This window comes from Oncorhynchus nerka, linkage group LG14 (assembly GCF_034236695.1).
Source record: "Oncorhynchus nerka isolate Pitt River linkage group LG14, Oner_Uvic_2.0, whole genome shotgun sequence".
NCBI lineage: Eukaryota > Metazoa > Chordata > Actinopteri > Salmoniformes > Salmonidae > Oncorhynchus > Oncorhynchus nerka.
Genome location: NC_088409.1, coordinates 64,610,955 through 64,636,902, shown reverse-complemented (window position 1 = coordinate 64,636,902; position 25,948 = coordinate 64,610,955). Strand labels below are relative to the sequence as shown.

Sequence of the window (25,948 nt, the reverse complement as noted above, 5' to 3'; positions counted from 1 at the left end):
TGTCTTGCGGAATTTAATTCATACTGCAAAGGGAATTGAGCAAATAGATAAAGATTATGTGCATTTTCGACATGTGTGCTTATCACATTTTCAAGGCAGGCCAGAAAAAAACGAGCATTAGGCTATTTTGTTATTTTGTTATATTATTTGTAATTTATGTTATACATTGTGTAGCCTGCAACGAACTCCTGTCCTGGCTGACATTCACAGTGGCCTTTTCACACGATTTATATCTCTCCTTAATTCGTTGTAAAAAAATAAAATAATTATTGAATAATTATCAGGCCTATCATTTATCTATTCCTAGCATCTATCTAAGTAGAATTGCGTTTTATTGTACGTATCGTATAGGCCTGCTTTGGTCATATGGTAATATAGTTAATTTACTGAATATGATAGGGTAGTTAATTATGCCTACATAGCTTATAATAAAGTCGAAATTAGGGAGTTCTTTATAAAACGGGTTGTTTCTTTTGAGTGAATGACGTGCATTAAAGGTTATTTGCATGTCGCAGCCCGCTTGGGTTAACGTGTTTTGGCCCTTTTCACTCCTAAATATTAGGCGCTATTGTTCAATATATCCTCATCATCAAACCTCTGAGAGACTTTTCAATCAACTTCAGCTTTATAATAATATTACGTTTTATTTCAAAAGAAAACCAGTTGATATCAGGAATTGTGGAATAGAGTAAATGTTTCAACAAATGTGTGTAATAATAATTTAATTACACCGTTTTTTTGTTTCGACAAAATACCAACACTGATTATGGGGTTGCTTTTTGTGCTTTAATTTATTCAGCACAACTCAGTATTTCATTTGTTGGTCACTTGATAATAAGCATTGTTATGAAACATGTTGCACACAGTGAAATGGCTCCAATATGTTCGTTTTTATTACCATATTCATGGAATAATTGTAAATGTTCAGCAATAAAGAAATACATTCGTTTTAATGTCTTAAAAACATTGTTTTACACGTCAAGTCATTGAAAGACATGCCTTTTAGTTCAGCACAGTGACATTCAGCACAGTGATATTCTCTATTGCGTTTCACTGCTGTCATAGAGAGTGTGACTGTTCGTGTGTATGAGTTTGAGTGGGTTTTTCATTTGTGTGTGTGTGAGAGAGAGCAGGAACCAGTTCAAGGTGTGTGTGTGTGTGTGTGTGTGTGTGTGTGTTCCTGTCCTGCGTGTGTAATACTGCAGCCTCACAACAGTGTGGCCTTGTTTCTCGGTGGGAGGTATGTGGTTCGTCCATGTGGACACAGTAACCTGTGCAGAATCAGATAGAGATCAAAGTGTTAACCCCCCTCCCCTCCCCTCTCTACCTCTCCAGATCTTGGACGGGTCGGGCCATGTAAAGTTCTGTGTGGATGCCAGCGAGCCTGATATCGGGAGCTGGCTGAAGCACATCCAGTTTTCCCCCACGGCCCACCAACACAACCTGACGCCGTGCCAGATAGATGATCAGGTATGTGAAGAGAAGACCGCCCTCCTACCTGCCACAGGGCCTCAGTGAACCCCCATGTCCTGCCTGCCTGCCTGTTGTTGTGTTATAAGGTGTTATTGTGATCTAGTTCAGATAGCCCCTGTGCAGCCCACTGCGTTCAGTATCAGGTCCCCCCTCTCCTCTCCTCACACACACACACACACACACACACACACACACACACACACACACACACACACACACACACACACACCCTACCTCAGAGGGCCCATCTGTGTGTTGTGTTTCTGTGTAATTGTGTCTTGGCTTCGGTGTGTCGAGGACCACAGGGCCAGATCACACACACCACACACGGCTGCCGTGCTGATAGTCACAGACACTTCACACACGCTTGCACTGTAAACCTCCAGATATGTGTGGAATGCCCCATGGCTCTTTCTCTCCTCACCTGGGAAAGACAGGACAGGAAGTCCTATCTGACACATAGGGGCATTTTCACTTCACTCATTCACTGGTTAAATCGTATTTTATGGACTCAGATTACACACACATACTCCGATAGTAAGGGAGACTTTATTTGTCATGGACAGTGCATTCCATGTCTTGATGGAAGATACATTGATAGAAACGTTTGCATCACTTTTCATTACTTCTTCATAAATAGTTTCTAAATACTTGTATATGTTGCAGATAACAGATAAGGAATCGGTTTCAAATGTAATATTGATGACTGGATGTAATTTGTAACTAGAAACATTGTCATCATGATTGTACTCATCATTAACATTATCATAACGTCACTATACAAACGATTGTTTAACACTCCAAATGATTTAGGAAAAGTGTATTTTGAGAGGAAGACTACTTCAGATCCTTATTTGACACGGTAGTATAATGAATCCCAATGGGTGTGTCCCAGTTGTCACCCTATTTGCTATAGTGCACTGTGTATGCCCCCTATAAGAGCTCTGGTCCAAAGTAGTGCACTATGTAGGGAATAGGGTGCCATTTGAGACGCAGACCAATGTGATGCAGTGTTTGTTCTGATTGGCCCTCTCTCTGAGGTGTGACTGACTGTCTTCACTGTGGTTCTGCTCGGGTGTCTGTCTAAGTCTGGCCTGGATCATGGACAAGGCTGTGATGAGATTATTGTTAGGTACCACACACTGTCACAACACTGTCTTCATATGTCTTCCGGTCAACCCTCGTGTTCCTCATAGCACAGCAACGGCCCACAAAGCCCGTCGAGGCGTAAATTACGTGTGTAAAGTGAAGTGGTCTGGTTGGATGTCAGGAAAGTCTGTCAGTTATGCCGGTTTCTATCAGAGTATGAATGTGTGTGTTTGTTTGTCTTTTATATGCCTCGTAATCCACACGCTGTGCTGGATCGGGCCCTTGAGCAGGACTATGTGAATGTTCATTGCGGTTCTGATGGCTCCCCGTGCTCCTCATCCTAAAGCTGGATGTGAGGAATGTAGTCCCTTACCTCCTTCCAACAGGTTTTACAGCTGCTGGGAAGTGCTGACTGTGAAGTCAGCCTGAAACCACATATTACACCCTCTTACACAATCAGTCCCACATTGTGGACTAGCCTGGCTTCAATCCTCTTATTTCTGACCTATTCCTGTTTATAATAAAACTTTATGTCCAATCTCAAGAGGGTGAGGAAAGTAAAGGAGAGGAAGAGGGGAGTGGAGGAAGGGAGGAGAGAGAAGAAAGAGAGCTAGAAGAACTGTCAGGGGTTCCTACTTGTGTGTGTGTGCGTGTGTGTGTGTGTGTGTGTGTGTGTGAGTGTGTGTGTATGTTCGGGCATAGAGAATAGCAAGGCTTGCGTAGTGCTGCAGCAGTATGGAGTGTGTGATCATGTCTTAGCTATAAAGTATAAACATGTGTAACATGTTATTTTAAACAGTGTTATTACCGATAAAAATAACTATTCATCAACGTTCTGCAATGTAGTCGGTGACTATTGGGTCTCATTCAATCAATGATCTGAGATCAGATCTGTTGGGGGGTAAACTTTTTTTTTTTTTGATTCAGCACCGTAGCGGTGACTAAAACTGCTCTCTGGTCAGATTCACCTGTGATCATCACTGAGCATTGTACAGAGAACAGATTTGAAGTACATTTAGTATGGGAAATGTCTCAACCACATCCCACACGTACAGTAGCCTACATGGGACAGGCTGAAGGGTAAATGGATTAGCGGTGTAATTCTCATGATCTGACGAGCGACTAAAGACTCTTTCATAAGACTGTGGATGGATATGAGGGCTAATCTCATTAGCCATATGGATTCTCCCACGCCGCACAAAGAGACATGAAGTGGATGAATTGACTGTTTTAATGTGTGAAAGGTTCTGTGATCATAGAAATAGACTGGAGAGCTGAGTGTCTCAGTGTGGAAGTGCTGATCTAGTGTCAGTTTTGTCTTTTGGATCATAATGAATACAATTATATAGACAGGGAGGACCTGATCCTAGATCGGGACTCTAGCTGGTGGCTGGCATACCTGATAGATGACCTATCTGAGAGGAAGGACGTTGGAGGAACAGAGAGGGCGGGTCAGTGTCCAGAGGAAAATCGGACTCTTTGTTTGCACTTGTGACTAATGATGTCAAGGCAACCAACTTCTCCAAGATAATAGCCTCTGATACGTCTGTAGTTATGACCTCTACAAGAAACAGAGTGAGAGAGAGAGAGAGTGAGAGAGAGAGAGAGAGAGAGAGAGAGTGTATTGTGTGTGTGTGTGTGTGTGTGTGTGCATGTTTGTGCATGTGTGTCTGCTCATGTGTTTGTCTATGTGTGTGTGTGCGTGTGAGTATGCGTGTTTGTCTAGGTACCTATCCTCAGTGCCTCCTTGTGTTTTATGTTAGCCCAATCCCCCGTTGATAATGCAAGGTAATAAAGTCTAATAATGATTGTGTATCCTGTGACTCCTGGCTGGCTCTGGAGGTCAAGGCTTGGGGTTCTGGAGGTCAAGGCTTGGGGCTCTGGAGGTCAAGGCTTGGGGCTCTGGAGGTCAAGGCTTGGGGCTCTGGAGGTCAAGGCTTGGGGCTCTAGAGATCAAGGCTTGGGGCTCTAGAGGTCAAGGCTTGGGGCTCTGGAGGTCAAGGCTTGGGGCTCTAGAGGTCAAGGCTTGTGGCTCTAGGGGTCAAGGCTTAGGGCTCTAGAGGTCAAGGCTTGGGTCTCTGGAGGTCAAGGCTTGGGGCTCTCTATCCTCGTTGGTTCTCGTCTAGTCCAAAGGTGTGGCTGGCTGGCCCTCACAGTGTGAACTCAAACCCTGTTCTTATCTAGCTCTCTGTTATTTCTAGCTACTGTCCGTTTACAGCCCCAGAATAGGCTTCTCTCATTCTGTGTCAGCCAGCCCTTATAGGGGCAACTCATAAGGCTTTTTGAGAGGAGTTGGAGATCTGTACAGTGCAGAAACGTTCAACCAGTTTGTGTTTTTGTGTGTGTGTGTGTGTTTCGTGGTGTGTACGGTATGTTTATTTGTGTGTGTTTGAGTGTTTGTCTGTGGCGGCCCACAGGGAAGGGGTGTTGCTGAGGGGAATTCCCCCATGTTGATACTCACTGCAGTGCCTGTGTGCCAGATTGTACACCATCTGCACAAGAGCAGAGATACTAGCTGCAGTAACTTGCTCCCCGCGGCCACATTCTGCCCCTTCTGTGCCACGGTCCACTAGCGGCTGTAACCTAAACCCAGATCAGTTTGTGCTGTCTTGCCAACTCTTTGTCACTCATTGTCACGCAAGACAGCACAAACAGATCTGGGATCAGGCTATCAGTGTCTGAGGGCGGAATCCCTGCAGCCCTAGATGGCTGTCTGAACTGGTCTGTTATTGTTCCCAACCATCCATATTATTGTGGCCTGTTGGTCTGAGGGCTAAAGTCCTGGACCGAGAGCTGTTGACCGCTAGACCGGCAAGAAGGAGCTGGGAGGGGGTGAGAGGGGGGCTCTATACAGACGAGGGGGGCAGCTGAGAGAGCTAGCCGCTCGGCTATTTGGACCCTCTCAGTTCCCTGCATTCTCCTCCTGAACAATGGGGTCGAGGCTGGCTCCCCTCTGACCAGGCCGCTTGGCCCTCGCCCTCGCTGCCGCCACGCAGCACTGATGTCATGGGGAGCCGGGTACGTTATCTCCCAGGGCCAGTGTCCCTGTGACCCGCGCCCTTGTCAGTGTCCCTGTGTCTCCCCTGTCATATTCCTAATAACCCCCCCTTCCCGTCCAAATGTCACCACGGTGCTGTATGGGAAGTTAGTAAGTTAAACCTTCAAGGCGTGCCAAAAATAACGCCATCTGTGATTGTTTGGCAAAGCATCTATTGTGTTCGTATGGGAAGTCCCACAGATCTCAGGGTCTCTCAGATGACCCATTCACTATAGCCCCCCCCCACACACACACACACCTTGGAGTGTTTTTTATTGTGTAGATTGTGTGTGTAGTGTGTAGTAGTGTCTGTGAATGTGTGTTTGTGTGTGGCGTAGCGTATACGCTGTGCATGTAAGTGTTTGCCTTTGACTGTGTACTGTATACATGTAGCACCACAGGTAGTCATGTGACCCTTAGTACTGGTCATCTCTCCATATTTATGTCACCGTGCACTAGGACCATGAGCATATAGCAGTCCTTTTTGATAAAGCATAGCATGATACTGGTATTGAGTGGGCAGGTGGAGTTTTGCCTACTCACACACACACACACACACACACACACACACACACACACACACACACACACACACACACACACACACACACACACACACGGCATCACAAATATGTCACCATGCACTGCAGCAGTATCACATCTCCCAACACGATTTACTGCCTCTTCCTCTGAGGTCCAGCCGTGTTGAGAGCATTCTACTACTGACATATTATGTGGTCCTCTCTGCTTCACGCTCGGCCCCCAATATCCTCCCTGTTTTCTAAACTGTGTGTGTGTGTGTGTATGTGTGTGTTGAGGCAACGTTTGTTTGCTTTCTGGATCAGTGTTTTTGTTTCAGTAAAGTGGAGGTGAGTGTGTTTTATATGGTGTTGGTCGACAAGGTTTTGAGTGTGTGCGTGTGTACTCATGTATGGATATACTGTAACGTCATATGTTTAAATCTGTGTGTGTGTGTGTTCTGCAGATTTTCTACAGAGTGACTCGAGAGATCCAACCAGGAGAGGAGCTGCTTCTGTACATGAAGGCAGAGGATTATTTATGTGACAGCATGGCTCCTGATATGCACGGTCAGTTCACACACACACACACACACACACACACACACACACACACACACACACACACACACACACACACACACACACACACACACACACACACACACATACACACACAAATATACACACATACACACACACACACACACACACATCAACAACACACATACACACACACACACTTAAGACATTCTTCCCCTTACTTCCCCCTGTCCAGAGGAGAGACAGTATCGCTGTGAGGATTGTGACCAGCTCTTTGAGTCTGTCTCTGAGCTGCTGGACCACCAGAAGGTTCCGTGTGGGACACCCATCTCAGCCTTCCTGGGGAACCCTGGAGGGGACAGTAGTGACCTGGAAGGCCTGGAGCCCCACGACCTGCACCTGTCCCACAGCCTCAGCCACGATGGCCACGACCACGACGGCCCCCAAGAGTGTAAGGAGTGTGATCAGGTGTTCCCCGACCTCCAGAGGTGAGAAGGCGTCCTCTTTCCACCTTGTTGATAGGACCGGGAAAACTCGGTGCCACTCAGCTCAGAACCCCTCTATGTCACTCAACCTGCACCCCCCTCACATGCCTGATGACGGCTGCATATCAACCTGAATTTATAGGTGTCTTTTGAACTGTTATTGATCCTGGGTAAGGTCCTTGTTTGCACACTTCGTTCATGTTACTTTATTGGGTTGTTTTTAGTTGAGAGGCTAGTGAGGCAGAGGGTTGGAATAATGTTCCTCTGTCTGTCTGTCTGTCTGTCTGTCTGTCTGTCTGTCTGTCTGTCTGTCTGTCTGTCTGTCTGTCTGTCTGTCTGTCTGTCTGTCTGTCTGTCTGTCTGTCTGTCTGTCTGCCTGTCTGTCTGTCTGTCTGTGCATCTCTCCTACAGTCTGGAAGCTCACTCTCTGTCTCACTCGGAGGAGAGGGAATACAAGTGTGACCAGTGCCCCAAGGCCTTCAATTGGAAATCCAACCTGATTCGTCATCAGATGTCACATGACAGTGGCAAGCACTACGAATGTGAAAACTGCACAAAGGTACAGTCATGTACCTGCTCAAAGGTACAGTTGTGTTTGGGTGGGTAGGTAGGTGTATGTTACTAGAGCAGGGCTCTCCAACGCTGTTCCTGGAAAGCTACCATCCAGTACGTTTTCACTCTAACCCTCATCTAGCATACCTGATTCTAATGATTAGCTGGTTGATAAACTGAATCAGGTTAGGTACAACTGGGGTTGGAGCAAAAACCTACAGGAACAGGGTTGGAGAGCCCTGTATTAGAGTATATTTTGTGTTGAATTGAATGTGTGAACAAGTGTACATGTACGTGCATGCATCTCCTATATATACTGTATCCATAGTCGCAGATGGGTGACCCCCCCCGTGTGTCCCCCTCGTCGTCCCCCCCCAGCAGGTGTTCACAGACCCCAGTAACCTGCAGAGGCACATCCGCTCGCAGCACGTGGGGGCGCGGGCTCACGCCTGTCCCGATTGCGGGAAGACCTTTGCCACGTCCTCTGGCCTGAAGCAGCACAAGCACATCCACAGCAGCGTCAAGCCCTTCATATGTAAGTCACTCAGACCCTTCATATGTAAGTCTGCACGCTTTTTCCACATATTCTACTAGCTTGTTAGAACTAATTTAGAAAAATCGCTAAAACGCCCCGTCTCTTATGTTCTGACCTGGTACATAATACTAGTTGACATGTGAGTTACTCCATGATAGATTTTAACGCAGTCCCATACCTATTTTGACCCTCTCATTGTTTTAAAGGGGAATTTCACTTGAAAACCATTTCTTCATATATTCTTCATTAGTCTACTTTTGATACTGTCCCAGAGAATTGTGCATATCAACATTCAACTTTTCAAGATATGTTGCTTCCAGTCTCCTGTAGCCCTAAATCAAGCAAGAGCAAAACATCTCTTTAGGATTCATTTAGCATATTCATGAGAATATTCCAGGAAGTAAACACAGATCTTCTATTATAATAGCTATGAGGCTTGTGCATATATGTGCAAAATAAAATGTTAAACCATATTAACGGTACTCTGATGAGAGCTATGTGAAAAAAGTGGTTTTAGGGTCAAATGCCCCTTTAAATATCAGTCCTTTAAGTACTTCAAAAAACTCCATACAGTAGCACTTTAATATTCATTCATATTATTTGGTATTATTTATTATCTATCAATTTTGAATATCATTGAATATAATATGTTGTGATTGTAGGATTAATTCTATACATTTAATGTAGGAAATGTTGAATGGTACTGACTTTTGAGACATTTTGATAGTGGCATGTTGATGTTGGTAATATGTACATATCTATAATATACAAGATTGCATAAGGAGAACATAAAATGTTTCATTCCACAGGAATTGTAGTCACAGGGGAGTGCTATTTTGAAGGAGAATGGTATTTCTGTTATTAGCTGAACAACAGCAGTACGTGTCCCATGCCCCCATCTCAGCAATCGCACACCTTGTTGACCCAATGACCCCTAGTAATGACCTCACACTATGACCTCACGTTTTAACCCTACTGTTGTCCCACACATTGACCTGTTCAACCATCCGTGACCCCCCCCCCCCCCCCCCCCCCGTTGACCCCAGAGCTCATACATTTGATCCCACTCTCTTTCACACTCCCTGTAAATGCCAACCCTGTGGTCAAACATTACAACCACGACCACAACCACAACACATGATGACCAGACCCCAGTTTTGCTTTCCAGAGAAAACACATTTTCAGAGTTTTTCCTTGTTAGGTCAGGTAGTCAGGAAAATCTTCTGGCCCCAATAATGATTTTTCACACTTTCACCTCAAACACAAAGCACAGTGATCTTCACCCTTTGACCCCATCTCCGTGACCCCACACGCAGGGCAGAGGGGCTTGGTCCGCCTGCGGACCACCATCTCCCCTCTCCCCTCTAAATGCACCATTCCACGCAAATAGCAACCACATGTCCCCTCCACCGTGCTCCGAATGGGAGTACATTTGCAGTAATCAGTTGAAAATATGCAGGTTTGAAAAAAGCTAATGCCTGTGTAAAAAGACAGAACGCCCTCAGCCCTCAGCCATGACAGCCCTGACAGAGACCATGTGTGTGTCCGTCTTCCGTCTTTGTTTGTCTGTGTGAACAGTATGTCGGTCAGCGTGTGTGTGTGTGTACATGCATGTGTGTGTTTGTACCAAGGTAGAAATTCTGTGGCTGTGTCTGTCTGAGGAACATTCCGACCCTGGTCTTTCATTCAGACACATGGGGCTGTCTTACTCAGAGCTGCTCTTCACAGGAATGTGTTTATAATATTTAGTTACAGTTTATGGAGACCTGACAAAACACACGTGTGGAGTGGATCAGGTCCCTCACACCCTGTGTGTCATGTGTGTCTGTTGTAAGTCTGTAAATGTCAGCAGTATGTGATTTACAGCCCCGGGCTTCTACTCGTTCTACAACAGAGAGGAAACGGATAACAACACCCACGTTATCCAACGAGCCTCAGGCGCATCAAATATTTACGCCTAGACTCAACATCTCTTGATCAATTACGACGTTGACTCCTTCGAAGACATAATCATTCACTCGGAGACCTTTGCCCTCGATTCAAAGAGCATTCATTATTACAGCACGGTATGCACGTCATTGTCTTTCACAAGTTTCCCAGTACATTTCCAAACCACCATATGAAAGAATAAACACCGTTAGACGACATACTTTATATTGTGATGAGTAAATATTTGAATCAATCACATTCCTATAAACTACAATATTATTCAATATCATACATCTTTTTTTAAGAGTATGTTTTGATATGAAATTGTCATCCACTTTCCATTTTTACGGATGCCAATGTAAAAATAAAGAATATATAAAATAGAGAATTCCAATAGAGAATATGAAACAATGAATGACTATTATCCAGAAGCTACTGTATGTATAGATATGATCTCTATACTGTTTTTTTTTTTTAAATTTATCTAGCTATCATCTAGCACAGGGATCTCCAACCTTTTCTAGATTGAGAGCTACTTTAAAAAATGTCACAAGCTACTCGGAATACTTTTTTTTTTGTCTGGCCCTTTAATAGCTCACCGAGCGAATGAGGAATGATGGTTCTGTACTGCTGCTGCTCATGTCATAGCAAAGTTTGCAAATAATAGATACAAATGATATACTTCTGCTAAGTAAGGCTACTTTGCAGTTATCATTTAATTGAGAACGTTTTGGGGAAAGTATTTCTGTCAAAACCCACAATATGGTTTTCACATAAACCTGCTTACACACGGAGTGATAGACAAACGTTCGAAGCACACAGACAGACAGGGCAATATTGGTGGAAATCAATTGGCAGACTTTGGCTTTTTAAGCCAATAGTGGCTAACCAGGGGTGAGATAATGATAATGTCAGTGTTGTGTTGATTAGATAGTAGCTGAGAGCTTCAAGTGTCTGATTCTTGTGAGATTTGTTTGTGACAGTTTTCAGTTGAAAACATGAAAAATAGCAGGAACTTTAAGAATTGTTTAGCGAGCTACTCATTTGTGGGCTGTGAGCTACTTGTGGTCAACCTGTTGGAGACCCCTGGTCTAGCCACTATGTTCTGTTCAACAATGTGGTCTGCCACATAGCAGGGTTGGCGTCCATGGGGTCAGACAGGGAAGGGACTGTGGGACTGTGGGAAGGTTACAGTGAGCTAGATGACAGGGACAGGGGGGAGTGGGGGGTGTGAGGGGAGGCGGGCAGCGGAGGACGTGAGCCCTGTCCCTGGGAACCCGGACCTGCAGGATAGGATTCATTCAACTCTGCTTCCTTCACAGGCTCAAAATAGAGCCATTGTGCCGTGTGTCTGCAAGTGAGTGTGTGTGCGTGTGTGTGTGTGTGTGTGTGTGTGTGTCATGAGTTATGTGATATTTTAATATCTGTGAATGTGTCTGCATAAATCTATGTGTGTGTGTGTATGTGTGTGTGTGTGTGCACTCATATGTGTGTTCTTGTCTATTGTGAGTTTTGTGAATATCTATGAATGTGTATGCATGTCTGTGTGCACACGCGTGTGTATGTACGTGTACGTATGTGTTTGTTTACAGTCTCCTTGGGAGTCTGACCCTGGGAGCACAATGCCTAGAGGTGCACTGTGTTTCATGTGCAGGTGATGCCTTCCACTGACTCAGTCTCAGCCCCGAGGAACAAAGCCCCATGACAATGCTAGGATCTGGCGACTCATCTCACCCCCCCCCCCCCTTCACCTCACTGAAATAACATTCTCAGACTAGGACACCCAGCCAGTCTCTCATGTACTGTAGTCCACCATCCTGAAATGCATGTGTAGTGTCACGACTAAAGCCTGGTGGTTTTCCTTACGACTGGATCTAAGGGAAAACTCTTGGCCCTTATGGTCGGAGATGTACTCTGTGTATGTGTGGGTGTATGTGGTGTTGGACATTTCTCTGAATGTCCCGTGTCTGTCTCCCTCTCCCTGCAGGCGAGGTGTGCCACAAGTCCTATACGCAGTTCTCCAACCTGTGCCGCCACAAGCGCATGCACGCCGACTGCCGCACCCAGATCAAGTGTAAGGACTGTGGCCAGATGTTCAGCACCACCTCCTCCCTCAACAAGCACCGGCGCTTCTGTGAGGGCAAGAACCATTTCACGGCAGGGGGGTTGTTCGCTCATGCCCAGGGCATGTCCCTCCCCGGTGTCCCTGGTGCCATGGACAAGGCCGCTATGGGTGGGATGGGGCACAGCAGTGCCAGCCTGGCAGACTACTTTGGGAACCGGCACCACAGTGGCCTGACGTTTCCATCCGCCCCTGGCTTCCCCTTCAGCTTCCCGGGCCTGTTCTCTTCTGGACTGTACCACCGACCCACCCTCATCCCGGCCACCTCCCCAGTCAGACGGCCCCTAGGTCCAGGTACGGAGCACAGCAAGGGCCCCCTCCTGTCGCCCAGCCCCAGGGCCCAGGAGGCCAGAGAGCTGCTCAAGACCCTCCGCAAGGAGGCATCGCCCGGCAACGAGCAGCCTCAGGGGACAGAGCAGCGACAGGCCCAGGGCTCCTCCTCCAAGCAGAGGCATGGCGGCGGCAAGATGAGCAGCCAGTCAGAGAGCAGCGACCTGGATGACGTGAGCACGCCCAGTGGGAGCGACCTGGATACCACGTCAGGCTCGGAGCTGGAGAGCGACATCGAGAGCGAAGGCCAGCGGGAGAGGGCACCCCGGGAGAACGGGAAGGGGCCCAAGAGGAAGGCGGGCGGAGGCCCCCAGAGCCCCACCATCCTGACCAGTAACCATACTAAGGAGTTCCAAGGCGGCCCCGCCTTGTTCCCTCCCTCGCTGGACGAGCACACGGCTGTCTCAGGGGCGGTCAATGACTCCATCAAGGCCATCGCCTCCATCGCTGAGAGGTACTTTGGCTCCACGGGGCTGGCGGGCCTGCAGGACAAGAAGGTAGGCGCCCTGCCCTACCCCTCCATGTTCCCCCTGCCCTTCTTCCCAACCTTCTCCCCACCCGTCTACCCATTCCCAGAGAGAGAGCTCAGACCTCCAGGCCTCAAGGGGGAGCCCCAGTCCCCACCTGATGAACCCACCAAGAAAGGCCAGAGCAGGACCTCTGAGTCGCCCTTTGACCTTACCACCAAGCGCAAGCAGGAGGAGAAGGTCCCCGCCCCCTTTACCCCCGTCTCCAATTCCAAACTGGAGGCCTCCTCACGTTCCACCAATCAGGACCAGCCGCTGGATTTGAGCATGGGCGGCACGAGGCACCGCAGCAGTAGCCGCACCTCCCGGAGGGAGGAGTCGAAGAAGATCCACGTGTTTGGAGAAAACACGGCAGGGGTGGAGCTTCCTAAAGCCGACACCTCTCTGCAGCACGCTAGGCCCACCCCCTTCTTCATGGACCCAATCTACAGGTACTGTGAATCTCTAGAACTAAACCTCCCCAGTTCAAATATCACTCACTATCAGACTCATTTAGACCCACTGTGTGTTATTATATTCTGTGTTAGCAATATGTGTCTTTAACTTCCTATACTTTTTCCTAAATCGTTGGATGTGAATGTATTTTAGTGTCGGTGTCTAAGAACTGATAGAGTTGTAATATTAGCAGGGTTGAGAAGAGGAAGATGAACGATCCGTTTGAGGCTCTGAAAGACAAGTACATGCGGCCCGCCCCCGGCTTCCTCTTCCATCCACAGGTACGTCCTGTCCTATCTCAGTGTTACTGTAGCTTCACAAAGACAGCCAGACCAGGGGCCCTTTTTGGTTTTGAGGCCCAGGCACGGTGAGGCAATCTGGGGTTGGTCTGGAGGTGGTCCGAGGTGGTCTGGTTGTGATGGGGACCAGAGCCAGTGTTCAGCCTGATCCATGCTAAAGCATGTTTGGGTCTGGTCTGTCCTGTTCTCAGATATCTGAACCAGATGTGGGAGAATGTGGGAGACTGAAAAGGGCACAAAGTGACACGTCCTCACATATGTGTCTTTGACTAAAATATAAAAAAATGATACCCTTTTAAAGTTGCAGAATTTTGCCCCCGGACTCTACGCTGCCTGTGATTTCTCTATCGTGTGTAGCGTGACTCAGTGTGTGTGTGTGTATTGACATGCGTTGACATTCATGCGTTCGCTCTTCCCAGCAGTGAAAATTGGCCCGTAGGAAAAGTGAAAACATTTTCTCAGGGTCTGCTGTTTTTCACTGACCGTTTCAGGCCTGGTTTTTACTGGCTGTTTGAGCCGTCTGATTTATGTCCCCTCTCCACACTCTGTGAACCAGTCTCTAACTCTGTAACGCCACATGGCCGTGGCACGTGGCTTAATGAGGTGTCCTATCAGTAGAAACAGTAACAGCGTTTAGGCCATTTTTATTACTTTATGATGTCTGGACACACAAATCAGTTGCAGAAACACTCTGGGGCTCTTTATTTTGCAGTTGTACATTTTTGGGTTAGGGGTTTGTTACCAAGTCACCTGACCCCTTGTGACATCCTCATCCCCCAACCAATGCCCATGTGTTTCCAATAAAAAGCTGTTAATCCGTGGTCTACTTCCTGGTTCTGACTGCTCTTTTCCTTCTGTCCTGCCCCTCAGTTTCGTATGCCAGATCAGAGATCCTGGGTAAGTTTCCTCTATACCTATATGTCTCGGTGCTTCCGCCTCCCCTAGACCCCCAGACTCCCCCTGTGTGTGCATGGGTCCTCATCATAACACCCTCCATGTCACTCAGCCTGCGCATAGCTCTGGCCAATCTCCAGCAACTACTGACCAGGCATCATCCAATCACAAGCCATCAATTCTTATCGATGGATTTTAGACCTGTTTGTTGATCACATTAAAAAAAACAAGGTTTTCTCAGCTTGCGATCTGCTTTCTCACTCATTTTGGTAAAAAATTCATGTAAACGTTTAGATTAATTTCGAATTACTAATTTGTCCACATGACAGGCCTGGGATTTATAGCAGGGTTCCACCCTGTACTGCTAACGACACTGTGGGTTCTATATATATTTGCTTATTTGGAGAGTAAGGCAGTGCTGTTGGAATGGGCACAGAGCGGGTGAGATGAAGGGGGGGGGGACAGGGGGGACTGCTTTGCATCAGCGCGAGGGTAACAGTCACTTAGGGACCCAGGGAGGGAGGGGGAGTTCCTCCCTCTGACATCTGTTTCCAGATAAGATCAACAATTGAGAATGCATCTCACTAATTAAGGCGCTCTCAGCATCACTGACATCTGAAGATAACTAATCAACAGCTGGCCCCACAGAGACACTACGGCAACAAGCAAGTTCAGACAGGAGGGGGGTTACATCTAAGGGGGATTTTAGGGGAATCACATTTAAGTAAATGTGCAGGTATTTATCCACCTTGTTCCCACAATTAGACTTCTCACAATCTGTATTATATCAGATGAGATCTAGAGAACCTGACTTAAAATCTATACAAATCTATACAAATCTATAAAATCTCAAAGGCTTTAGAGCCGTTTCTTCTGATTCTGACTTCTCTCACCGGTAGTAGACGACATGGAGGGTTCTCACAGAGAGAGTAACACAGCTGAACTGAACAGCCAGAGAGGAAGGAGAACGAGTGTGTATCAGAGGGAGGGTTGCCTCAGTAGACAGAAGAACAGCCAGGGTGGGCCTAGCTGTTTTAGCCTCAGCTTCTCGCTCTCAAACTAAAGTGTCTTATCTTGCACGACGGCTCAATATGGCGGACAGTTTTAGGGCTCCTAATGCGCAGGTGAGTTATGGCCTCTCATTGAGCAAGGAGGGAAACAAACTGAGCTTTAGCCCCCATGCCCATAAAGAGCCCCAATGAAATACATATTGCACATTCACAAGAAATATGGAAGCATTTCACCCCCACCTTTCCCTCCCGTTCCCCTTCTCACGAGGGAGCCTTTGATTCACGGCACGGAGCATTGGCATATTCATAATCAAACGGACCTGACACCCCACATCCTCCCGCAGTCGGAACTTTACACCCAACCGTCACTCTTAATCAGCCCTGGCCTATAACGTCTGTGGTCGTTCATCATCGATCAGTTTCTCCATCTCTGTTTTCTCTCTGCTCTTTTTCTTTGTTGTCTGTCTGTCTGTCTGTCTGTCTGTCTGTCTGACTGACTCTTGCTCTCATTCTTCCTTTCACTCCCTCTCTCTACCGCTCCCTCTCAATCTTTCTTTCTTTCTTCCTCTCTCTCTCTCTCTCTCTCTCTCGCTCTCCATCTCGGTAAAGTATCAGAGTAACATGAGGTTGGAACAGTGAGATGGAATGTCAGGCGGTGAACAGGGCCCATGGTGCTGCTGGAGGCCCCCAATCACTACTGATTTGTTACCTTATTGAAATAAGAATAAGGAACACAATCAAAATTCAATACACGCAAAATAATGCAAATTTGTGGCACCTTAAATAAAAAGCTGTCCAATGCTAGATAGGCTGATAGGCTGACAGGTCCCGCAGCCTGCTGGGACATCATCCCCCCCTCTTTCCTCTTCTCCTCCCCCATCCCTCCATCCCGCTCCCTCTCAGCACAGCGATATCATTATTGCCCATGTCTGGCCCTTGATCAGTAATGTCAACATCTTTCATATTGACGAATGTGCTGTCTGCCTGCATTGTGCACCGAATGGTTTAGAGCCCAGCAGTGGATATGAATCACTCCTCTGCCCCTGCACACACACAGCGTGCGCACATTGTGCACATACACGCAAACAGACGTAGCGCATGCAAGCACACACACAGCGTGCGCACATTGTGCACATACACGCAAACAGACGTAGAGCATGCAAGCACACACACAGAGCAAACAAGCACCCAGACACACATCCTCACACAATAACACACTCTTTCTTTCTTTCTCTCACACACACACACACACACACACACACACACACACACACACACACACACACACACACACACACACACACACACACATTCTCTCACAGACATTGTTGGCAGTTAATCAATTATGACCACCAAGCAGCACACACACACACACTAACACACACACACATACACACACAAACACGAACACACACACTAACACAGACATACACACCATCTGACATGTACATATATTTCCACTTTCCTCCAAGGATTTTATTAGTAAATTGCATACAGTCCTTCTGTGTGTGTGTGTGTGTGTGTGTGTTTGTGTAAAACACAGTTGATTACATTCATACTCCACCTGACCTGACTTCCACTGGCCACTAGTCGTGGCATAAATCTGCATAATATTCCCATATACAATACCCTAATACCAGCCCTGGAAAGGACATTCAGTAACACTCTGATCTGTGTAAAGTACAGTATTGGTTTCTATCTTCAATATGGCCTAGTTTGAATACAGCCTTGGTTAGTGGTGTCTTAGTGGTGTCTGCTGCCACTAGCTTCTGGGGCAACTTGAGGAGTGTTTCGAGACATCGGGTTGTATTATTCACTCTTTTGGTTGTGCATCATTCTGGTGGGTGGCGACGGGAATGAACCCTCATCTAATGTGTCGGGCTCCACCAAAGGCATATCCGTCATCTCTAGGAACACTACTTATCAGTTGTAAGGTTAAATGTGTCCCTCGCTATCAAATAAATGTCTGAATCCAACTGCCTAGTTCGACCACGCACTTCAAGCAAAACACTTCCTACCACGTAATCTACCACTGTCTGTACAGCAGCAACGTGGTGCGGTTCGGACATAGTGGGATTCAGAGCTTTATTTGATAGCGAGGGACACATTTAACCTTACAACTGGTAAGTAGTGTTCTAGAGATCATAGATATGCCTTTGTTGATGGGGAGAATGATGCGCAAGCAAGGGAGTCAGTAATACAGCCCAATGTCCCAGAAGACTCCAGAAGTTGCCCCTGAAGTTATGCTGAAACCTGCCAGGTGGTCAATTTAAATAAGGTGTGTTACTAACTGACTGACTTGTTTAAATGAAGGTTTTTCCTGACCATTCATGTGACATGTCTCTTCTCAGATGTCGGCCATTGAGAACATGGCGGAGAAGCTGGAGACGTTTGGTTCACTTAACCCCGAGTCAGGTGACCTGATGCGCTCCGTCCCCTCCATGTTTGACTTCCGAGCCCCGCCCACTGCCCTCCCCGAGACGCTACTGCGCAAGGGCAAGGAGCGCTACACCTGCAGGTAACCACGGAAACCGTTTACCGCAAATAGTACCAGAGGTTGTTTTGGAGATTTTATACAACTGTATTTTATTTTTTACATTTTGTCTTCACACTACTTAATCTCTGATTTTGGCCTTGTGACTTTCTGATTGAAAGTCCCATGGTTTTGGTAAATTCCTATTTCTATACTTCTAAATTCATGAATTGAGTTGGATTTAATTGAATTTGATTGAATTGAATTGGAATAGACCCTGAACCTGAAAAGTTATTATGTCCTTGAGTGTATGTCCTATTTCCATTCCATGTCCTTGAGACACATTTCTACTTAATTTCCATGGCTGGCCAGTGTCAACCCTTTGAGGTGACTGTGTGTGCTGTGTTACTCTGTGAGGGGCTGTGCTTGGCTCCCTCTCTCTCCCACTGTTTACCCAGGGAGTTGGCCCTGATTAGCAGATTAATACGAGAGGTTTTGGGGCCCCGGCGGCGCTTTGATCTAACGCTTTGCTGTGTGTGTGGACAACACCCACTCTCTGCACCTACCCACTGCTACATTATACGCATAAAGTTACTCACACACATTCCATTAGCTTCAACTGCTGAGTGTGGGAGTGAAATGAATATTCACATAGCTATTTGTTAGTGGAATTATGCAACCATAAGACAATGCATAAATTATGTTGCACTCCAGGAGGTTTTATCAGTTATTTGATAGAGGTATTTGTTCTTTGGAATCTTTTTGGATTTATTGTGATAAGGTGTGTTTTTCCTATTGTGTGTTGTGTGTTGTCAATACTGCATGTTCTAAGATATGCCACATACATTTGAATACATCTTCTGATGGTAATTTTACTCTAAGATGTATGGTGACATGAGGTGTTCTCTGCCCATCAGATACTGCGGTAAACTATTCCCACGGTCTGCCAACCTGACCCGCCACTTAAGGACACACACGGGAGAGCAACCGTACAGGTAAGACTCACACACACACACACACACACACACACACACACACACACACACACACACACACACACACACACACACACACATCATGCGTGAACATACCCAGCATAAAAGGAGGGTCAGCTGTGGGATGAGGGATGTGGGAACAGGAAGTGATCATTCCGTGCTGACAGAATAACATCCCTCTAACCCTCCTCCAACGTCAGTTCGTCTCACCCTGCGAGCACAGACAATACTGAACGAAGACAGGACAGCTTTTCATCACAGTATAAGCCATCTGTTAATGTCTGTCAGATAACTACACTGTCTGAGTCCTCCCAGACAGCCATCGTTCATCTATCAGACCCAGTCTGCTGCTACATGGATGTAATCCCAGAGAATTCCTGTCCATAGTTACGCGCAGCATTCTTGTGTTTTCCTACGCCATTAAAAGACTGGGACAATTATCATTCGGCTAAATGTTTTGCCTCATGAAAAATGGTGGCCAACGTCTGGTTGACAGGAGGGGGGTTTGAACTTAAAGGGTGTGGCAGGGAGAGGAAAGGGGGAGGGGAGAGGGGAACACAGAAGAAGGAAGTTTGGTGAAAAATGGGGGTGATGAGGAGCATGGGCAGATGTCCGGGGGTAGTAGCTGGAATAATGACTGTGATGTCGGACTCGGAGCCCGCACACACACACACACACACACACACACACACACACACACACACACACACACACACACACACACACACACACACACACTGACACATACATACAGTACACAGTCCAGGGGAGGCCAGTTGACCACAGGGGAGAACCTCAGGCCTCTGTAGCAGCCTGATAGATTGAGCCTCTACCCGCTGGCACATCATTAAAGATCTCTGCTGTTTATTGTACTTTTTGCGAAGATAACTGGGCGCTCCTGAGGGACGGCCAATCGGGCGAGCTAATTCCAGCTAGAAGAAAAGATGTAATCATCTTGTATAATTTTGCATGGGGGGGGGGCTTGGCTCTAACAGATTTGTTGTATGCCTGTTTTGTGAGAGAAGAATGTGAATGTGTGTATTGCGCTGGCGGAAGATAAGAGACAGAGCTGGTTTCACCTTGAACGAGCTCCTCCATCATGTCTGAAAGAGAATACATGTGTGTGTGTATTCAACCGTGAATGTGTACAGCATCATTTGAATCATTCATTGTTAAAGGGATACTTCAGAGTCAGATGAACTCATGGATGCCATTTGTATGACTCTGCATCCAGTAAGAAGGAGGTTAGAGGTAGTTTTGCGAGCCAATGCTAACTAGCGTTAGCGTAATGACTAGAGAGTCTATGGTATCTACTAGCATGCTAGCAGTTACCATAGACTTCCAGTAATTGCGCTAACACCAGTCAGAAGTTACATTAACGCTAGTTAGCAGCTTCCTTCAAACTGCACGCAGAGACATAGAAATGGTATCTATGAGTTCATATGACTAGTAGATGAAGTCCTGAAGTATCCCTTTAAGGCCTATGTCTTTCTTGTGTTTGCTTTCACTGTATCTACTCCAGCATGTGTGTAGTGTATTTGTACTGTTCCCCATGAGTCCCACCTGTTTTTTGACCTTTGACCTCTTGGAGTGACCCCTTACCTATCTGTCTCCTCAGGTGTAAGTACTGCGACCGCTCGTTCAGCATCTCCTCCAACCTGCAGCGCCACATCCGCAACATCCACAACAAGGAGAAGCCCTTCAAGTGTCACCTGTGTGACCGCTGCTTCGGCCAGCAGACCAACCTGGACCGTCACCTCAAGAAGCACGAGAACGGTAACCTCTCAGGTGAGAGAGCCTCTCAATCAAACAATCAATCAAGCAATCAGTCAAAGCCCTTGTTACATGAGTGGTGCTTCACTGAAACCTAGGAAATGAACCTGTGTAGCAGTAGTGAACTTACATCCAGTAACTTGCAGGTGCAGGGTGTCATGTAAAAATATACCCAGCGTGAAATAGTTCCCAATCGTTCTGATTGTGACGTCATGTTGTAAAATTTCTCGTAGCGTGAAAATGTTCCCAGCTCTTTATGTGGATGGCTTGAGCTCGTGCGGATGTCTCTCTCTCACCGTTGCTCACCCTTGATTTAGCTAGCTAGCCGGTGGAGACGGCTTGTTCTCAGAGGTGTCCAGTTTTAGCTTGTTTGTATAGGTACATACCAGAAATAACGTAATGAAAGAAAGACAGATACACATTTGAATGCTCCCGCAGTTTTATTGTGAAATGTTTCGACCCTTACGAACTCCTTTGGGTCCAAGCGTTGTGCAATGAAACTGCGGGAGCATTCAACAGTGTGTCTTTCTTTCTTGAAATGAACAAAACTGCTGATGAATCAAATCAGATATATTTATATACTGGGTGAGCACTCACTCACTCACTCACCCTCAATTGCCTCCGTAAATTCTCCAGCTGTATATAATGTGAAATGTAATTTACTTACGGTTAAAGAAAGAATTTGGGGAAACTAAGAAATGAGATGAAATGAATCTGTCGCCCGTCTCTGCGACAACACAACTGCGTTCTGACTGTTCACCGACTCTGCTGCAAATCATCGCCGGTTGAGTTTGATAGGCCGCTCTGCGTTGCAGCGACTCACTGAATCACATCAGAAACGTGGAGGCAAGCAGGCGACACCTGGCCAGACGCCCGTTGTAAAGCTAGTCCGGTTGCTAGTCAGCTAGTCAGATACAGTCACTTATTAAAGCAAGCATTGGCATTCTCTGGAGACCTAGAGACTCATACACATGGTCCCGTCACTTATTAGAGTCAACATAATATTGGTTCACTTAAATACTTCCAGGTAATAAGGCCAGTGGAAGTGTGCTATTCGTGCAGGCCTTGGTCCAACACCAACAGGAGATTCAGTACATACTGGTACACCCGGTCAGTGGATTGGTTTCTCGTCAAGTCTCTGATCCTAAATAGTTTCTTGTCATCCAAAGGGAGAATCCAATGGGGCTGACACTGTGTCACTTAATTGTATTCTTTTAATACTAATATTCAAACGGACTGATTACAATGTTGTCTTTCTGTAGGAACGGCTGCGTCCTCCCCTCGGTCAGAGCTGGACAGCAGCAGTGCCATCCTGGACGACAAAGAGGACTCCTACTTCAACGAAATACGAAACTTTATCGGCAACACAGGCCAGAACCAGCCGTCCCCTGACCATTCTGAGGAAGGGTAAGTCCCATGTTTTGTCTGGATGTGCATATACAACATGTATGTGTGTGTCACAAAAAATGCTTGGACAAACAGTACACACATTCATCATTCATCTTATCCTCTGTAGCGCACACCCACACACGCACAAACGAGAGGCCTGCTTTTCTGCAGCACATATCCAGTGCTTGAGGCTAAACATTGAGGTGATTATAGACAAACATGGGGGGACACGGCCTCTCTCTGCTGGCCTGCTAGGGCATTCTGATGCACATCAGCCTTTATTCATTTGTGTGTGTGTGTGTGTGTGTGTGTGTGTGTGTGTGTGTGTGTGTGTGTGTGTGTGTGTGTGTGTGTGTGTGTGTGGAGTCTCAGACCAACAAACAATCATCACTGACGACATCTGGGATAATTACCACGTTTGGAAACGTGCTGGAGCTTTTCACGAATGTTGACTTTGGGCCATGCATGTGCACCGGTATCGGCCTTGCATACAATTATGTCTGATGATTATGCTAATCAATTCTTGTAAAACTATGATCAGCTTCGGGATAGGGGTCGGCTACAGGTCGCGGGTTTGTTTTTACGTGCCCTGGGTTTGATCAGGGAGGTAGAGATAGAGATCTCTCGGTCTTTCTTTTGATTGTGTAAAAAAGGGGTTGTGGGTGCAGCGTCACAGAGACGTGGGGAGAGAGGGGAGAGGAGGGGGTGAGGCAGGAGGACCCGGGAGCGACTAGCTCCCACATCTGGAAGCAACATGTCCGCCTACAGGAAGAAAGTCGGAGAAGGTGGGGTCAGGGGGTCGGCCCGTGTTTCCTTTCAAAGTGCAGCGCTCCTGAGTACCTCTGATAGATACTTTATCCCCAGCAAATTACCGCGTTTGAAAGCGTAATTAACGAATCTGTTTTCATAATCACAGAGGCTCTGGTCTCGGCCCGGGCGCTGCTGGTCTCGCTATGCGGTGCGCGGCGATGTCGACACGACATGGCAACTACCTCTTTGGCAGTCCTGGCCCTCTCCCAGTCCCACCCAGGGGTGCGTTGCTTTTCAACTCTGTCTAATTCCCGCTATAATCGCCCCACTCTGATAAATCTAGAGGTGGATAGCAGATTCTCTAAAATATCTACCGCAATTGTTCTCCCACTCCTTCTCTTCCTCGACTCAGCTTTTCTTCTTCTTCAAATAGATCATTTCCTGGACTCTTCAAGGTCCTCTAATCTATGAGCGATTTTGGCGGGTGTATAAGTAGGGTCCACAGCCAGACTTTGTTTGCTAGCCTCGTCTAGAAGCAGACATAGTTGGGAGCTGACGAGAGACATCCCAGAGTGTAATTAGTGAATCGGTCTTAATGTGGTTCAAGATGATTTACCAAATGGTGGTTTCCTGAGTCTGCAGAGACAGTGGGCAGATACAACCCCAGTCAGGTTTTGATAGCTGGGCCTTTTCTCTCCGTGGGGACCAGGGAAATGGGCCGCTTGGCAAGGCCCTCATAACTCTTCCACCAAATGGGTCTGTCAGCTAAATATTTTGCCTATTAGATGAATCCGAGATAGTAGGAAAATAAACAACGGGAGAGGCCGAGTAGTGCTGTTAAGTGCTGCAGCGATCAGCGAGACGCTCATAGAGCCTGTGCCCAGAGGGGCCCTCGAGACGTGATGACAAACGGGATTCCGGCTCTGCCTCTCTCTGCCCCAGCTCAGCTGCCATGGCTCGCTCCACCCTGCTCTACCCACTCGCTCTCTATCCTCTCTATACTCCCATTGTTCACTCAGGAAGGAGGGACTCTTACAGGGACTGACTGGCCAAAATATACAAGACCACAAGACCACATTTCATTATAAAGTTTGATGTAAAAATGAGTGGGAGTTAGCCTTGTATCCATAACTGCATGGTGCATGGGAATGATAGAAGGTTAGAATTGGCTTCAGAACGTACAGTCTGGATACAATGTGGCTAAGTGTGAGTGTGTATATTGCTTATGTAAAGTTTGTGCAGTACTGTGCTAGTGATGTGCTAGGTTTTACACATGTATTTCCTGGTCTCCGCTCCTAGGTTGAACGGGGGTCCTTTCGAGGAGGAGAAGCCCCTGATGGCCAGCCACGGGTCACGTGACCTGGAGGAGGGGGAGGGGGAGGAGCTTGGCGCCGAGGAGGAGGAGGAGGAGGAAGGGGAGCAGAGCGACTCCGCTGCTGGGAAACCTAGAGACGAAGCTCCCCCCAGCAACCTAGATGATGACATCATACACAACGAAATAGAATTTGACGGACCTAGCGATTTGGACCTCAACTGCAAGACCTCCCCAAGGAGGTAATAGTAGTGAGGATATGCCTCCAGCATAAATATCCACTCACACAACCATGTAGACTAAAATATATGGACACATACATATATGTATCAAGCTGAGACATTGTGACAGTATATTGGCATTCCCCGAAGGGATCATTGGATGAAATTGAGTTGAATTGAATTGAGTTGAATTGAATTAATTTAAGTTGACTTGAGAAGTTGAATTGAATGTTGACAGGGATTCGGTTGTCTCCCTCCTCTCCAGCTATGAGGAGGAAGAGGATCAGAGTAGCTACTCTGCGCTGGATCACATCCGCCACTTCTCTGACATGCATAAGATGGAGGACAGTGAGTTCAGTGACGGGGACGGCACTGCCTTCGGCTCCCCCAGCCTGCCTGAGGCCGTCAAACAGCCCCTGTACAGGAAATCCAAGTCCCAGGTGGATGTGTGTGTTTGATGTGTGTGTGAGATATAACATGATAATGTACAAAAAAGTCTGAAAATGTATGCACTTATTCACTCTGAATAAGAGCATCTGCTAAATGACTAAAATGTAAATGCACGTGTGTGTGTGTGTGACTTTAGGTGTGTATTGGAGTTAACCTGTCCTTCTCCCTCTCCCTCTCCCCAGGCGTACGCCATGATGCTGTCTCTGGCTGACAAGGACGCACTCCACCCAACCAACCACACACCAGCCACCATGTGGCACAGCCTGGCGCGGGCCGCTGCTGAGTCCAGTGCCATCCAGTCCCTCAGCCATGTATGATACCCCGATCCCTGACCTCTAACCCCCCCCCCGACCCCAACCTATCGCACTGGGAGCCCTTGGGGGCCGTCAGCGGGGCCCCTGGCCCTTCACAGACTGCCGAGCAGAACCACGGCCCATCTGACTGCTGAGCAGAATGCCTTACACACGAGCAGGGTCACCGTCCACAGAGAACCGCCCAGCCCTCCAAGAGATCCAACAAAACATCCCTCCTGTGACCTTAAATTGAGTCATTATGTTTGTTATCGACGACAATGATGATGATAGTGATTATTGATTATGGTGAAAATAAAAATGCTAAATAATAATAGCTGTATTTATTCTGGTGAGTTTCTATGTTTTGCACAGCAGCGGCGGCTGGTAGGAGGGATGATGGAGATGGTTTTGTTAGATGTTACATTGCTAGAGCATGTCATGTGTCCACTCAGTGGAACTGTGTCACGTGTCCACTCAATGTCATGTGTCCACTCAGCTGAGAACATTTGTCCTC

The 25,948-nt window shown here is 47.0% G+C and overlaps 1 protein-coding gene across 18 annotated transcripts in view; it reads left to right on the top strand.

Annotated features, from left to right (window-relative positions):
* Positions 1-25,490, top strand: part of LOC115141695 (histone-lysine N-methyltransferase MECOM-like) — a 289,637-nt gene extending 264,147 nt beyond the window's left edge. For 2 of the 18 annotated variants that reach the window (XM_029680813.2, XM_029680830.2), the window contains 15 exons: positions 1,336-1,470; positions 6,585-6,687; positions 6,896-7,148; positions 7,557-7,728; positions 8,076-8,256; positions 12,149-13,571; positions 13,766-13,856; positions 14,745-14,771; positions 18,130-18,296; positions 19,169-19,246; positions 20,865-21,034; positions 22,282-22,426; positions 24,458-24,712; positions 24,930-25,131; positions 25,324-25,490. In XM_029680813.2, coding sequence (XP_029536673.1) covers positions 1,336-1,470; positions 6,585-6,687; positions 6,896-7,148; positions 7,557-7,728; positions 8,076-8,256; positions 12,149-13,571; positions 13,766-13,856; positions 14,745-14,771; positions 18,130-18,296; positions 19,169-19,246; positions 20,865-21,034; positions 22,282-22,426; positions 24,458-24,712; positions 24,930-25,131; positions 25,324-25,458 — 3,537 coding nt within the window. In that variant the 3' untranslated portion in view covers positions 25,459-25,490. The remainder of the gene's footprint in view (positions 1-1,335; positions 1,471-6,584; positions 6,688-6,895; positions 7,149-7,556; positions 7,729-8,075; positions 8,257-12,148; positions 13,572-13,765; positions 13,857-14,744; positions 14,772-18,129; positions 18,297-19,168; positions 19,247-20,864; positions 21,035-22,281; positions 22,427-24,457; positions 24,713-24,929; positions 25,132-25,323) is intronic. The other 16 variants (XM_029680814.2, XM_029680815.2, XM_029680822.2 and 13 more) reach the window with 16 other exon arrangements.
* Positions 25,491-25,948: the final 458 nt, after the last annotated feature.